Below are 16315 nucleotides of genomic sequence, written 5' to 3'. Positions count from 1 at the left end.
TGTGCAAATCCTGTAAGATAAAGTCATTATTTTTACTGCCATGGTGTTTTTGAGTATAATTAAAAAATATTTACCTCATTGCACTCTTTGGAGTTGTGCTGTAGACCCATGTGCCGAAGTTGATTGGGAGTGAGATTTCTCTCAGTTGAAAGGGGGTGATTGTCCCAGCCATCTCTGAATACATCAAGCTTGGCTTGCAGTTGAGGAATAAAAAGAAGAGAGTCAATAAAAGAGATCAAGACAATAACAATAAATGAAGAACTATAGTTTGCAATATAATAGTACTGTTAAATATATATTTAAAATATTTATAAAAAATAAATACTGTACTCATGATAATGGATACCTCTGATTATGTACACTTTTCCCTGCAATGAAGCTGATCGTCACGGATCCTTGGATGGAGAACATAAGGCGAACGACATCAACATTTTCCACCCCGTGGTCACCCTGAACCCTTGAAGTTAATATGGAAGAATTTAAAATTGCATAATTTTTAACAATTCATATAATTGACAACTTTAGTATTCTTTAATAAGACAAGATAATATGCCATCCATACAAAGTACAATTAGTTGTATAGTTAAGAGTAAAATATAAATGTAACTATAAGTGTCATCTGGTAAGCCACATCTCTCAACAGCTTCACTGAAAAAGGCAAGGGTTGTGGAGGCCTTGTTGTTATTGGCCACACCAAGATACATGATCTACAGGAATAAAACAAAATAACTCATTACCAGTTCAAACAAGTACTTCCAATATCTTAAAAATGTTAACTGCCTAAATTATACATCAGGACTATGAGAAAAATAGGTGAGTCAAGTCAAGTCAAGTCACTTTAATTTACATATCGCTTTTAACAATATGAATGGTTTCAAAGCAGATTCATAGTGATAAGAGAAAATTACATCAACAGAGATTGTTTTGGCTTTACATAAACACTAGGATAAAGTTATTGTCCAGCTAAAGTTAGTTTTATTGATTGATTCACTCCCTTTGCGAAGACATTACAGTAGTTATTAACTTAGGAGCCGCTAACACGACACGGTTATAACAGAAAAGTCTGTGACTGGACTATAAAAATATATCATTTTTGCATTAAACAAACCTGAAATTAAAATACTGGACACATATTTGTTATAGTCATGGCACAGAGAAACAATAATAAATATAAACTAAGCAGATCACGTTTTTCCCCTTCTCGATACTTCGGGCGCCAAGCAGAGACCCAAAGTAGCTCTTCTGATTGGCTGAAATTCTCTAATCTCTAAACAGTCCCGCCCACTACCTCTACAGATGCACAACTCACTTTTGAATCAAATATCTCTGTGCAAAAGGGAGAGCACGCGGAACTTGTTACTTGAAAGCGAAAAACAGTGTTTGAGATTCATCGCAGCAGTTTCAAGCAGCTGTAGTTATGTACTTGTGAAAAATATACAAGAGATTTCTGAGAAAATATTCTACAAGTGTGCAACTCTCATTGGATGAATTCACGTACTGATTTGCGCATGTGCAAAATCTCTCCATGTGTGTGGTGAGGTGGGGCCTCCAGGGATTGGATTTGTTGTTCCAGCATATAAAAACAGATGATCGATTGGATTGGTTCTGGGGAATCTGGATGCCAGGGAAACACCTTGAACTTTTTCATGTTCCAAACGTTTCCTGAACAGTTTAACTAACTTTAGGTAGGTGATGTCAAAGTAGCATCCACGTGAATGCCAGGATCCAAGGTTTCCAAGTAGAGCATTGCTCAGGCTTGTCTTCTTCCCATAGCACATCCTGCATGTTACGTTATTATGTTTTTCTTTTTTTTTTTTCATAATACTTGTGTTCTGTTGGATGTTTTTTGTTTCAGAACGCTGCAGTCTATCAGCGGTAATTGGGTGATTAGCTGGTGGTCCTTTTAACTGGGCCGGTTGCACTTATCCAGACTTCCTGTTAGCTGCCAGACCAAAATGTATTGTTGGTGTTTTTGAGTGTTTCTGTTGATTCTGTATTTCCATTGAAATGTGGTAGTAATGTAGGGTAGATCTACCCACTTAAATGTCATTTTCTCTTTTTTGGTTAAGAGTATGTTAGGTTGATTGTATTTATTTTTCTTTTCTTTGTGACAGGTTATTTATATTGCTGTTTTATTTTATTAGATTTGTTTTGTTTATTATTTTGGGCCTTGGGTATCTCTGACAAAAAATACCACTTCATTATTCTTATCGCTTTATATTTCTTTATATTCGTCCCTCAGACGAATTTAGTTTTATTGTTATTTCTTTGTTTGGACCATGGGTCTCTTAATGATTTCTACTTATATTACGACCTGCTTGTTTTAAATCGCAACATGAAAGAGGGATCATGCAAAACGTTCCATCAACAATTTGTTTATTGATTTAAACATATGCCACAAATAATAATATTAACAGAAGTCTAGGGATAAGGGAAAACAAAGAAAACATATAAACAACTATAACAAAATTGACGCTACATGTGTGAGGAAAAACATACGAAAGAGACACTCCGGAGGAGTACTTCCCCAAAGAGTGCCTGCTCCAAACAACGCACAGCACTCTCATATACTCTAACTAAATATCAATTAACAATGAGAAAACCAATCGGGAACTCCCATGGTCAGCACCAATGGAATCAGGGGGAGGAGACTCAGGGTCGTCACACTTACTTTTCATCGTCTATTCATTGAAGAAGTCTGGGACCATCACCTTCAACTTAACCTTGCCAAGACACAACTACTTCCATCAAACCCATTGTTTCATCACAATTTCACTATCAAGTTAGGCACATCAACCATAACTCCTTCAAAAACAACCAGAAGCCTTGGAGTTATGATTGATGATCAGCTGACTTTCTCAGACCACATTGATAAAACTGTCCGATCCTGCAGATTTACTTTATTCAACATCAAGAACATCAAGCCCTTTCTTTCTGAACATGCTGCACAACTCCTTGTTCAAGCTCTTCTTCTGTCCAGGCTGGACTATTGCAATGCCCTCTTGGCAGGTCTTCCAGCCAATTCTATCAAACCTTTACAATTAATTCAGAACAATAATGTTTCTCTACTGTTACGGCTTAAGAAAATCAGATGCAGAACAAACAACTGTAATATGCACGGTTTGCAGAAAAAGAGTGGTTACAAAGAGTGAAAACACGTCCAATTTGTTCCACCATCACAAACACAAACCAGAGTACGATAAAAGTTGTGCGAGGAGATGGAAACACCAACTACAAGTAGACCTAGGGCTAAGAAAATTCCTACTCAGTCAAATAATGCCAGCGCATTTGCTAATTGCATTCCTTATGATAAGCACCGTAAACGATGGAACGAATTGACAGTGGCGTTTTGTTTGGCAAAAGACATGCTGCAATTCCAAACTGTCGAAAACCAAGGACTCAAGCGAATGATCCATAAACTGAACTGAAGTTCAAGTTTATTTTATTTATATAAACCATAAAAACATACACAGAAAGTAAAGCAGATAAAAATAACAACCAGATTAAAAAAGAACGTACAATAGTAATCAATACACTAAGGAAAACAAATCACAAGATCTTAGGCTTCTAAATGGAGTGTATAAATGAAGGAGTGAGTTCTGAGAGGTAGATAGGAGCTAGGTTATGTAAACATTTATAAACAAGAAGTAGAATTTTGAATAGTGGTCAACCGATATATCGCCAAGAATGATATATCAGCTGATATTTGGTATTTTTCAAATATCGTCATTGACTGACAAGTTTTTCTGTTTGGCTGATGCGTTCAATGCAGGACTTTTATTTTGACGATACACCTGACTTTTATTTTGATGGCACTAAGAGCGGCAGCGCCTGAGCTGTGTCCCAAAAACTGAAATGCGTGGACTGTGCATTTGAAGTGTGATTGTGTCACAGTGTCCTAATTCAGCTGTCCCAATTCAGAATGCAACGAAGACCACATTCGATGGCGTCACCTCATTGCAACAAAGGCTGAGGGATTTCGGAAGTGACCTCAAATGCGCCCTCCGTTTCCCAGGAAAATGAAATGTCCATCTGATGGACACTTCACACCCTACCATATCCCAGAATTTCAAAATCACACCAGGTCCCCAGATAATACTAATCCCGTGCGAATAAGGTAAAGACTGCATCTGTTCAGCTATGATAGCTGCCGCTGAACATAGAGCTGTACAATGCTTTTCTATTTTATTTTTTATTCAGTTTTATTTTTGCTAACCTGTTTAAGACAAACTATATAAAATTACACATTTGTAAGATATCAGTCAGCATTTGAATTGCTATGTGTGTTTGTGTATACTGTAGTTTTTCATATGTATCATTACATTATTAAACTAAGCTCCAAGCCAATTCCAAAGCCACTACCTGCATTTAAAGTTGTAATCCAATTATGCTATGCGACAGAGCACTAATCGGGAACCTCACGTGTAAAAATTAAGAAATCCTATGAAGGGAGAGCGTCCTTCATGGACTTCAAAGGGCCCTTCGTGCACTTCGGAGGCCTGGCCTCGCACTCAGGGGTTCACACTCAATTTTGGGAGACTACTATAGACAGCTATAGTCAAAGCCACTTTAAGGCAAGTCATTTCACTTGGCGGCCATCTTTAAAACACCTCTGGTGTGCAAGTAAAGCTCATTTCACTTTCTATGGGGAAACATTACATTATCTCAAACTGTTCACTAAGCTTATGATTAAATTTCATATTTGAAATCACTAATGAAATCTGAAAACTGTCATAAATGTTTCTTAATTCACACTTATCGGCTTCGGTGTGAAGGAGAGTGTGAAGGAAATTCCCATTTATGATGATTTTTTTGTTTTTGTTTTCCTATCATTACATTCAATATAGGAGTGTGTATACTTGACATTTTTAGCTGATGAACTGTCTTCTCCTTCAGCTGATACTAAAGCTGGTCTGAACTGGTTTGATTTTGAGACATCCTGTGGTTGCTGTTAGTTCTGAGAAATTAATATATCGAGGTGCCAGATCAGGGCGAGAAGAAAATCTATATATAAACTCCATAGATATAGGTTTTTGTCTTCTCACTGCAGAATCTCTGTATGTCATAGAGCATGGTCATTTGACAGGAACAAGTTGGCTAAAGCTGTTAATGATGTTTGCAGTGCAATATTTAACCGTAAGAGTAAAAATGACAGCACAATGCTTCTGAATGTGTGTGTGCATTGTGATCAATAGAGCATATCATATCAATATCAATAGATGAAGCATACTGTATAGTGTTTTTTTTTCACACATAATAGGTTTCATGACTCATTTGTTCACCAACTTTAAAAGTTATATTTTACATTGATGAAAAGAAGGGAATTTTAAAATAATCTTTATAGAGAAATTTTTTCACACAAGGACAGTTAAGTATCACTTTATTTATTACATTATAACTATAGCCTACCATAAACTCAGTTCATATGACAAAACTGAGTGATGCCAAAACAAAGAAATGATCAAACCCAAATTAATAACAAAAATACGTAAGTGGCTGTCACTCCTTACCTAAAATAACAAAAAGAGAACTTAAGTTAAATACAAAAACTTAATCTCCTTTTCCCGAAATTATTCCAACAGGTCTCAAGTGACAAAAGCCACATTAACCTATATTAAAGGGGTAATATAATGCTGCTAAAAATAACATTATTTTGTGTTCTGGTGTAATATATTGTGTTTATTCAACTGGGTACACGTCGCTGTCACTGTGAATACTTATTTCTCTGAATAAGTATGAGACGTGTACAAAGTTTTGAGAACATAGTTATGAATAGATTAAAACTCTGTGATCTCTCTTTGTTTCAACCATTGCTGCTGTGTCCAATGGTCCTAAAATATTTTTATGGCGCTCACAGGCCAAAACATAAGGAATCAGTCGGGTGGTGTTGGTGAGTGAAGGGCAGAAACTGCATTTAGACCAATAGGAAATCCTGTCCTTCCTGGGCTTTGTACCAAGTCTTCAACTTGCCCTCTAAGAGGTGTCTGGCTGTTGTCCTGGCATCTTTATCTGATGGTGTTGGACAGTTTGCTTATGTTAGTCCACCAAGATCCAATCAAAATGTAGCAAACTTTTGTTTACTATTGTGGTCAGAGAAGGGTCCCACCATAAACTGGGCCCTGGAATGTGCCATCTAAAATACTTTTTAAATACTACACTATTTAAATATTTTTGAAGACTGATTTTTGTGAGCTTTAAAGACAGACCACTGTTTGAAGTATTTATCTTCCATAATCTGACAGTAAGTTTTGCATTTTAATTCAATAACTTTTTATGGAGCAAATGTTTCATAGATACATAAAAACAGATTTTCAAACAATATTGTAAATTGTTACAGAGGATTTCTATTTTAAATGAATGTTGGACTTTTGGATTTACCAGCACAGTTTCTGGATAAGCCCTTAGAGTTCTTGAAGGAACAGCAGAATACTGTATACATGGCAAGACATGCAAAGACATTCAGTGATGTTAAAATAGACAATTTTGATTGGTGTTGAAGATGAGGGTTGGTCAAGTGTTAGAATAAAAACCACCTGTGTCCTGTTCCTCTTCACTCCTGCTTCACCACAGGCTCACACAGCATCTCTCAACCGTCTGATTCTGAACAGCAGATAAAATGGTAAGTCATCAAGAGAAAGATCTCACACTCTAGTAGCTCATTTTAACACGTTTTTACACTCAAGCTTTCAGATCTCATTTGAAACAGACAACCCTCAGGCACACAGGCTCTGCGTGCTCACTTCTCTTATCAATCTGTGATAAAAAAAAGATATTCAATATTATGGTTTTCATCATGTTTATATGAATCTGTGCTCCGGGCGGACAGCAGCCGATTCTGTTCCCCTCGGAATATGTGTTTACCTTTACGCAACCATACCATGAATGATTCTTGCATAGTTGCCTGGTTACCTTTCGTATAAGCAGAAGAATCAGAACGGGATGTACAAGTCAAATGGTTCAAAATACCGTCTTTAATCTGAACCTTGAAAAAAGTTTTGAGAAGAAAGGTTTTCCAACTTGAAATTTAATTCTTATTCAGTTTATTTTATAGTTTTTTTTAGTCAGATTTATTATTTGTAAGTCACTTTGGATAAAAGTGTCTGCTAAATGACTAAATGAAATGTAAATTACAGATTTAATTGTGATGTTAAAGGCTTTGGCTATTCTGTTTTATACTATCTTATACTTATTTTTATGACTATCTTATACTTAAAGATTCTAATCAGTATCTTGATATGCCACACCTGTGAGGTGGATGAATTACCTCAGCAAAGGAGAAGTGCTCACTAACACAGATTTAAACAGATTTGTGAACAATATTTGAGAGAAATAGGTCTTTTGTGAACATAGAAAAAGTCTTAGATCTTTGAGTTCAGCTAAGACAAAATTCATGAAAAAAGCTGGCCAAAACAAAAGTGTTGCATTTATAATTTTGTTAAATATTGTTATTAATAATGCTATAATGCTTACGAATGTATTTGACCACCCACTATGAGAGAAAACACAAATATGTAACTTGTTTGAAACCAGAAATAAAAGCAAATTTATTGTCAAGGCAGACAATAATTACAAACTAAAAAAAAACAAATTGTTTTGTTTTCTTCCCAATTCCTTTGTTATGCTGAACATAAAAAATATATTTGGAAGAATGTCAGTAATCAAACAGATCTTGTCCAACATTCACTACCATAGTAGGAAAAATAAATACTGTGGAAGTCAACTGCTGGCCGAGATCTGGTTGGTTACATACAAAAATCTTCCTTTGTGTTCAGCAGAACAAAGAAGCTTATAGACGTCTCAACGGCAATAACATAAACAAATATGCTTTTATGGCCCTAACTTATCTTTTGGTAGACTTCCAAAGAGAATCAATAACAACAGCTCAAACCCCTCTAGAGTATATTATTTTTTGATAAAAAAGCTAAATATGTTTGCTGTGTAAATCAGACAGGCCTATTGAAAATGCAAATTCATTCTCGGCCAGCAGGAGGGGCTTCGAAGCGGGAGAAATGGAGGTTTGCCCAGTAACTGCTGTACATAAAGCAGTACTCCGCTCACAAACACTGCTTTATCAGCCATATAACATGCCTAGATTAATTGAAAATGACATTGAACACTTAAAGAGACTCTTCCTTCAGAAATACAGTTCAACAATCAATCAATCAATCACCTTTATTTATATAGTGCTTTAAACAAAATACATTGCGTCAAAGCAACTGAACAACATTCATTTGGAAAACAGTGTCTCAATAATGCAAAATGATAGTTAAAGGCAGTTCATCATTGAATTCAGTTATGTCATCTCTGTTCAGTTTAAATAGTGTCTGTGAATTTATTTGCAATGATATCGCTGTAGATGAAGTGACCCCAACTAAGCAAGCCAGAGGCGACAGCGGCAAGGAACCCAAACTCCATCGGTGACAGAATGGAGAAAAAAACCTTGGGAGAAACCAGGCTCAGTTGGGGGGTCAGTTCTCCTCTGACCAGACGAAACCAGTAGTTCAATTCCAGACTGCAGTAAATTCAGATTGTGCAGAAGAATCATCTGTTTCCTGTGGTCTTGTCCTGGTGCTCCTCTGAGACAAGGTCTTTACAGGGGATCTGTATCTGGGGCTCTAGTTGTCCTGGTCTCCGCTGTCTTTCAGGGATGTAGAGGTCCTTTCTAGGTGCTGATCCACCATCTGGTCTGGATACGTACTGGATCCGGGCGACTGCAGTGACCCTCTGATCTGGACACAGACTGGATCTGGTGGCCACGGTGACCTCGGAACAAGAGAGAAACTGACAAATATTAGCGTAGATGCCATTCTTCTAATGATGTAGAAAGTACGGTGTTATGTGAAGTGTTTCCGGTTTACCTAATTAATGCAGCCTAAAATCCTTTAACGGATTTGGATATTAAAAGCATATTAGTATGTTATGTGTATGCCAGGTTAAAGAGATGGGTCTTTAATCTAGATTTAAACTGCAAGAGTGTGTCTGCCTCCCGGACAATGTTAGGTAGGTTATTCCAGAGTTTAGGCGCCAAATAGGAAAAGGATCTGCCGCCCGCAGTTGATTTTGATATTCTAGATATTATCAAATTGCAACGTAGCGGACGTAGAGGAGTATAATGTAAAAGGAGCTCATTTACAGTTTTTTTCAATCGCTAACAAGCATTTGTCCAAGCAGTTGTCACATTTTCAAAACTCTAAACACAATTAGCACAGCATCTGTCTATTGTGGCCATACCATTCACACATTTCATGTCGTTTTCACACAATATGGATTCATTGAACACATTTCCACAATGCTTACATTTTCTGAACAGACAAGCTATACCTCCCAACAAAATTATGGATAGTTTTTGTAGTATTTACAAATGTTAACACACAACATCCCACAATAGCAAAAACAATGTTCCAAACCTTAGATGCAGTATAAAAACCTCTGCTTCTGCAATTATATCAGTTCAAAAACAATTTATCTTAGCTGATTTATTTTGTGTAAATTGGGCCAACCACAACTGATTCCAATCTGGCTTAGACTCAATGGCAGGGGTTATTTTTTTCTATTACGTTGACACTTATACAATAAAGGGAGGACTTTGAAGAGTGATATTTTTGGAAACAGAAAAGACAAACACTGTAATGTATGGACGAGGAAGAGTAAGAGCAAGGGGCCCAGGGAGAAGAGCAGGAGCAGTGAGAGATGCAGTGAGAGGAGCAGGAGCAGTGAGAGACGCAGTGAGAGGAGCAGGAGCAGTGAGAGGAGCAGGAGCAGTGAGAGGAGCAGTGAGAGGAGCAGGAGCAGTGAGAGGAGCAGTGAGAGAAGCAGGAGCATTGAGAGGAGCAGGAGCAGTGATAGGAGCAGTGAGAGACGCAGTGAGAGGAGCAGGAGCAGTGAGAGAAGCAGGAGCATTGAGAGGAGCAGGAGCAGTGAGAGGAGCAGTGAGAGGAGCAGTGAGAGGAGCAGTGAGAGGAGCAGGAGCAGTGAGAGGAGCATGAGCAGTGAGAGGAGCAGTGAGAGGAGCAGGAGCAGTGAGAGGAGCAGTGAGAGGAGCAGGAGCAGTGAGAGGAGCAGTGAGAGGAGCAGGAGCAGTGAGAGGAGCATGAGCAGTGAGAGGAGCAGTGAGAGGAGCAGGAGCAGTGAGAGGAGCAGTGAGAGGAGCAGGAGCAGTGAGAGGAGCATGAGCAGTGAGAGGAGCAGTGAGAGGAGCAGTGAGAGGAGCAGGAGCAGTGAGAGGAGCAGTGAGAGGAGCAGTGAGAGGAGCAGGAGCACTGAGAGAAGCAGGAGCAGTGAGAGGAGCAGGAGCAGTGAGAGGAGCAGTGAGAGGACCAGTGAGAGGAGCAGTGAGAGGAGCAGTGAGAGGAGCATGAGCAGTGAGAGGAGCAGTGAGAGGAGCAGTGAGAGGAGCAGGAGCACTGAGAGAAGCAGGAGCAGTGAGAGGAGCAGTGAGAGGAGCAGGAGCAGTGAGAGGAGCAGTGAGAGGAGCAGTGAGAGGACCAGTGAGAGGAGCAGTGAGAGGAGCAGTGAGAGGAGCATGAGCAGTGAGAGGAGCAGTGAGAGGAGCAGGAGCAGTGAGAGGAGCAGTGAGAGGAGCAGTGAGAGGAGCAGGAGCAGTGAGAGAAGCAGGAGCATTGCGAGGAGCAGTGAGAGAAGCAGGAGCATTGAGAGGAGCAGTGAGAGGAGCAGGAGCAGTGAGAGGAGCATGAGCAGTGAGAGGAGCAGTGAGAGGAGCAGTGAGAGGAGCAGGAGCAGTGAGAGGAGCAGTGAGAGGAGCAGTGAGAGATGCAGTGAGATGAGCAGGAGCAGTGAGAGGAGCAGGAGCAGTGAGAGGAGCAGGAGCAGTGAGAGATTGTTTTTATTTTACCCCCCCCCCCCCCTTTTTTTTATTCTGGCCTTTTTGCTGTTGTTGTTTTTTTTGTTCAGAATGCTCTTATGTGTTTTATAGATATTTTGTTCACTGTAAGCAATACTGTCAAACCTTTTCTGTTCTATCCTACCGTGTTTCTACTGTACCTCCTGCAGTAAACAGTAAAGGAAAAAAATAGCTTTTTACTGGAATGCTTGAATGTAAACATTACTGTACATTTGGACATGCAGTTCCTAACCAAGATATTTAGTGTAAAACAGTGAATTGCATGTTTTGCATGCAAATACCTGTAAAACTGAGACTGAAAAGTCTCTGCAGTTTTTGTAATGTCAACAATAGCCAGTATTTTGAAACCTGGTGTACTTTGATTGACTGCATGTACCTTGTGAGGTGAAAACAAGTGTTATTCTTTGACAGAATAATTTAATTTTGAGTCAGATTTCCAGTGTTTTGGTAAAGTTGGTGTGTGCAGAGAAAGATGTGTTCTATTTTGAAATGAAGATTTAGTATATATTTAACAAAATGTGTTTTTGAGAAGGAAATTATCCATTTGGCCAATTGTGTTTTGTAGGTGTGAGTCTGTGTTAAGAGTTTAGAAAAAGTATCTGAAGTATGGTTAAGCGCTTGTTAGCGATTGAAAAAAACTGTAAATACTGAGGTGCTAAACCATTCAGGGCTTTATAAGTAATAAGCAATATTTTAAAATCTATACGATGTTTGATAGGGATAGTGTGGACAGGACCGGGCTAATATGGTCATACTTCCTGGTTCTAGTAAGAACTCTTGCTGCTGCATTTTGGACTAGCTGTAGTTTGTTTACTAAGCGTGCAGAACAACCACCCAATAAAGCATTACAATAGTCTAATCTTGAAGTCATAAATGCATGGATTAACATTTCTGCATTTGACATTGTGAGCATAGGCCGCAATTTAGATATATTTTTGAGATGGAAAAATGCAGTTTTACAAATGCTAGAAACGTGGCTTTCTAAGGAAAGATTGCGATCAAGTAGCACACCTAGGTTCCTAACTGATGACGAAGAATTGACAGAGCAACCATCAAGTCTTAGACAGTGTTCTAGGTTATTACATGCAGAGTTTTTAGGCCCTATGATTAACACCTCTGTTTTTTCTGAATTTAGCAGTAAGAAATTACTCGTCATCCAATTTTTTATATCGACTATGCATTCCATTAGTTTTTCAAATTGGTGTGTTTCACCGGGCTGCGAGGAAATATAGAGCTGAGTATCATCAGCATAACAGTGAAAGCTAACACCATGTTTCCTGATGATATCTCCCAAGGGTAACATATAAAGCGTGAAGAGTAGCGGCCCTAGTACTGAGCCTTGAGGTACTCCATACTGCACTTGTGATCGATATGATACATCTTCATTCACTGCTACGAACTGATGGTGGTCATAAAAGTACGATTTAAACCATGCTAATGCACTTCCACTGATGCCAACAAAGTGTTCAAGTCTATGCAAAAGAATGTTGTGGTCAATTGTGTCAAATGCAGCACTAAGATCCAATAAAACTAATAGAGAGATACACCCACGATCAGATGATAAGAGCAGATCATTTGTAACTCTAAGGAGAGCAGTCTCAGTACTATGATACGGTCTAAATCCTGACTGGAAATCCTCACATATACCATTATTCTCTAAGAAGGAATATAATTGTGAGGATACCACCTTTTCTAATATCTTGGACAGAAAAGGGAGATTCGAGATTGGTTTATAATTAACAAGTTCTCTGGGGTCAAGTAGTGTTTTTTTTATGAGAGGCTTAATAACAGCCAGTTTGAAGGTTTTGGGGACATATCCTAATGACAATGAGGAATTAATAATAGTCAGAAGAGGATCTATGACTTCTGGAAGCACCTCTTTTAAGAGCTTAGATGGTATAGGGTCTAACATACATGTTGTTGGTTTAGATGATTTAACAAGGTTATACAATTCTTCCTCTCCTATAGTAGAGAATGAGTGGAACTGTTCCTCAGGGGGTCTATAGTGCACTGTCTGATGCGAAACTGTAGCTGACGGCTGAATGGTTGCAATTTTATCTCTAATAGTATCGATTTTAGAAGTAAAGTAGTTCATAAAGTCATTACTGTTGTGGTGTTGGGAAATGTCAACACTTGTTGAGGCTTTATTTTTCGTTAATTTAGCCACTGTATTGAATAAATACCTGGGTTATGTTTGTTTTCTTCTAAAAGAGAAGAAAAGTAATCAGATCTAGCAGTTTTTAATGCTTTTCTATACAATAACACCTGCACTTTGTTTTGATATCGTTTTGATATTGGGTCGCCACAAATAAATAAATGTATGGAACACATCCCACAACATTACTCATCACTTTAACTTTAAATGCAATGCAATGAAATGAAACCATCTATAAAGGTTTGGAACAACGTGACTGTGAGGAAAGGACAGAATATTCATGTTTGGGTCTTTAAGGCATTTGTTTTTCTAAGGTAGAACTTTTGCGTGTCGTAGTATTTAAAGTCTGTTACCAGAAGTGTTCTTCATGTGTTCAGTGATTTAGATTATAAAGCTTACAAAATGTTTATGATAAACTAGTGCTATGACCAAGAATCTGCCCTAACAAAATGTATAATCGCTCGGTTTGTGGTAAACATGCCTAGTGTGAGTGCCCCCTTATCACTCTGGTTCTTCAGATCATGAATTGAAGCAAAGTTTTGTGCTGAAATGAGTGATGTTTTCACTTTAGGTGTCTGTGGTACCACTGAGGGGTGTCATCATCTTCCTCTGCCTGCTTCATCTGTGTGTTCAAGGCGTTCAGGATGTGAACACTGTGTGTCTTGCTCAAATGACCCAGTATTTTTATGACAAGTAAGTACATTTGTGCATGAAGTCGATGATTGAATCAATATATTCAGTTTGAACCATGAATGTGGTTTGATTAACAAAATGCATATGAAACAAAGCAAATACTATAATGTTTTATGATAACTGCAATAAACTTAGCTAGTACTTCATTTCGATAGTCCACTTGAGATATTCTACTAACAGTAAGTAATTTTGCAACTATATGACAACTAGCAGTTAGTAGAGTATAAGTAGACTGTCTGCTTAATATCTTCTAACACTTTCTTTGTAAACTTATTGTTAACTTATAGTAACCCTAAATCTACCCCTACAGTCTACTCTGAGAGTTAGAAGACATGTAGTAGCAAATTAATGATAATTAGTTGACATGTAGTTACAAAGTTGCTTATAGTTAGTAGAATGTCTAAAGTGGACTATCGAAAAAAAGTGTAACCCAACCTTATGCTGTTTTATTTCTTTCAGTGTCCAGCCAAAGACCAAACAAGGAACTGATGCTCAGTATGCATTATCAATCTATGTCCCACCGGCTCATTGTGTAGATAAACATGCTAAAATCAAGAATGTGTTTGACAAGGAAGATGCAACACTAGTGAAAATGCTTCTCAATAGAGGTGACAAATGTGAACTTTGCACAGAGCTAAAAAATGTAATAGCTTCACGGCCAGATATGAAAACATCAGAACATTCAGAGCATGTTCTGCTCTATCCTGTTGGTAACTCTCTCATGGACAAACTTTTAGCAAAGGCAAGAGACCAAAGCTGTGTAGTGTTTTATTCGTACAACTCACCTTGTGTGACAACATGTCTTCAGAGTGCAGACAATATTCTGGAAGGCCTTAGAAATTGGATCAATAAAAGAAAAATAGAAGGTCAAATGAATGCCTTTGTCTTCCAAGAGATTTGGGACAAGGACAAGGATCTCCAAACAGAATTTAAAAAGATTGATGAGATAGTGCCTCTTTATCGGTGTAGGAGAAACAGAAATGTGATGCAATGCAAGAAATGTGTGAATAATAACGTTGTGGATCCCTTCTGTCTGCCCAAAAAGAAATAAGTACATTTCCTTTTCCATGAATTGCTTGCATCGGTGATCAAACTGTGATGTGTTATTAGTAAATGATTTTCTCTTCATTACTTTCATTGAGCTTTTATTCTTTTTGCTCCGCAAACACATAAGGCTGTCTATGCAATCTGTGCCTTATAAACGTATGTAAGCACGTATATTAGAGGAATGGCCATAATGTATATTATGTAATGTATGCAGTTTTTGCAAACAATAAATTCTGTTCATGCATGTCTAGTTGATTTGCTCTTGAATGCCTTGCAAAATGCTCTTTTGACAGAACAGTGTGTTACGTTTTCATACTGAGAGGGGAAGCCAGCTGACATGGGAACACATGAGGGTAGCCATAGAACCTAGAGGCGTGTTCAACTTAAAGCGGCGCTGTGCAGAAGGATCACTGTATGACATCAAAGTACTATGAGAGAGCCATAGGAGAGCAGACAGATCCTTATGCTTTCTAATCACTCTTGCTGTACTTTGATGTCATACACTGATCATTCTGCGCAGCGGGAGCTGAAAGTGTCTGATCTCTTTGACCGGTTCTAGTTGAACACACCTAATATAGCAGCAAGAAGCAATTATTGGGGCCAAGCCATAGCTGTCAACCCTCACGTTTTTTCCGTGTTTCTCACGTATTTTAGCTCTTTTGCCGCTGTCTTCCCGTTTTAGTATTTTCCCGTAAAATATCCCGTATTTTTACACTCTGTGTTAACTCAGAACACGCAACTATCTGTGTCTGTGAAGTGGCTTGCACTTGGGTTTCTGGACCTCCAGTAAAGCAGGTGGCAGTATACAGTAGCTTAGGCTACTATCGAAGAAGAAGATGGTTGCAGTGGCGCCAGCGGGAGGGGGGAAGAGGGAAAAAGTAGCGGGAAGTGAACTTCGAGAGTAGAGTAGATGAGTGTGATGTGCGATGATGGATCAGGATGCCGAATGCCAAAATCAACGAATTAATCACCAACCAAAACCGAGGACATTATGCCGATATTTGAGTAAATGGGAGTCCACCTTCCACTACCTGACAAGCAGCCATGTAAAGCTTGCCTACTGCAAAATTTGTCATTGTCAGGAAAAACGACGTTTCGCAGCACAAAATTATTATTAATATTACCTTGTTAATAAAAAAAATAACTTTTAACATATATCAATTGGTCTGTCATTCTTTAATATATATTGTGTAGTTATAAACTCTTCAGACTGTTAATGATTAGCGCTTTTTTTTAATTTGTGGATAAGCATCGTGTAAAAAAAAAAAAATCCCTTATTTTGGGGATCAATTCCGGGAAATCTCCCTTATTTTCAATGTTCAATGTTGACAGCTATGGGCCAAGCACCAAAAGCAGGATCAGACTGATTACAACATGGAGTAATTAAAAACAATTTGCATTTATTCAGTAAAGTAAAAAAAATAAAAAGTATAATATGATTTATTGCTTATCACAGCACTTTTTGCAAACTGATGTGGTGTAGTCAATGTACAGTGACAGTAGCTATGTTTACATGCACCCAAATAATGTGCTTGTGATCGGATTGACAATCATGTAAA

At 38.2% G+C, this 16315-nt stretch overlaps 3 protein-coding genes across 4 annotated transcripts in view; 2 read left to right on the top strand and 1 right to left on the bottom strand.

Moving 5' to 3' along the window:
- LOC127952760 (guanylate-binding protein 1-like) overlaps nucleotides 1-16315 on the bottom strand; it is a 241602-nt gene that overhangs the window by 40978 nt on the left and 184309 nt on the right. The window lies entirely within an intron of this gene.
- LOC127952767 (gastrula zinc finger protein XlCGF8.2DB-like) overlaps nucleotides 1-16315 on the top strand; it is a 270368-nt gene that overhangs the window by 233400 nt on the left and 20653 nt on the right. The window lies entirely within an intron of this gene.
- Nucleotides 6492-15006, top strand: LOC127952776 (uncharacterized). The gene is made up of 3 exons (XM_052551512.1): nucleotides 6492-6619; nucleotides 13588-13709; nucleotides 14169-15006. The coding sequence occupies exons 1-3, from the start codon at nucleotides 6617-6619 to the stop codon at nucleotides 14758-14760; spliced, it is 717 nt and encodes a 238-aa protein (XP_052407472.1). The 5' UTR covers nucleotides 6492-6616; the 3' UTR covers nucleotides 14761-15006.

The sequence above is a fragment of the Carassius gibelio genome, chromosome B3, assembly GCF_023724105.1.
Source record: "Carassius gibelio isolate Cgi1373 ecotype wild population from Czech Republic chromosome B3, carGib1.2-hapl.c, whole genome shotgun sequence".
Lineage (NCBI taxonomy): Eukaryota > Metazoa > Chordata > Actinopteri > Cypriniformes > Cyprinidae > Carassius > Carassius gibelio.
This window is presented reverse-complemented; position numbering and strand designations above follow the sequence as displayed.

Bases quoted from the DNA above. Each gene is read 5' to 3' on its own strand.
- LOC127952776 (XM_052551512.1), top strand. The intron at 13,710-14,168 runs GTAAGTACATTT...TATTTCTTTCAG, and splicing joins ACCCAGTATTTTTATGACAA to TGTCCAGCCAAAGACCAAAC.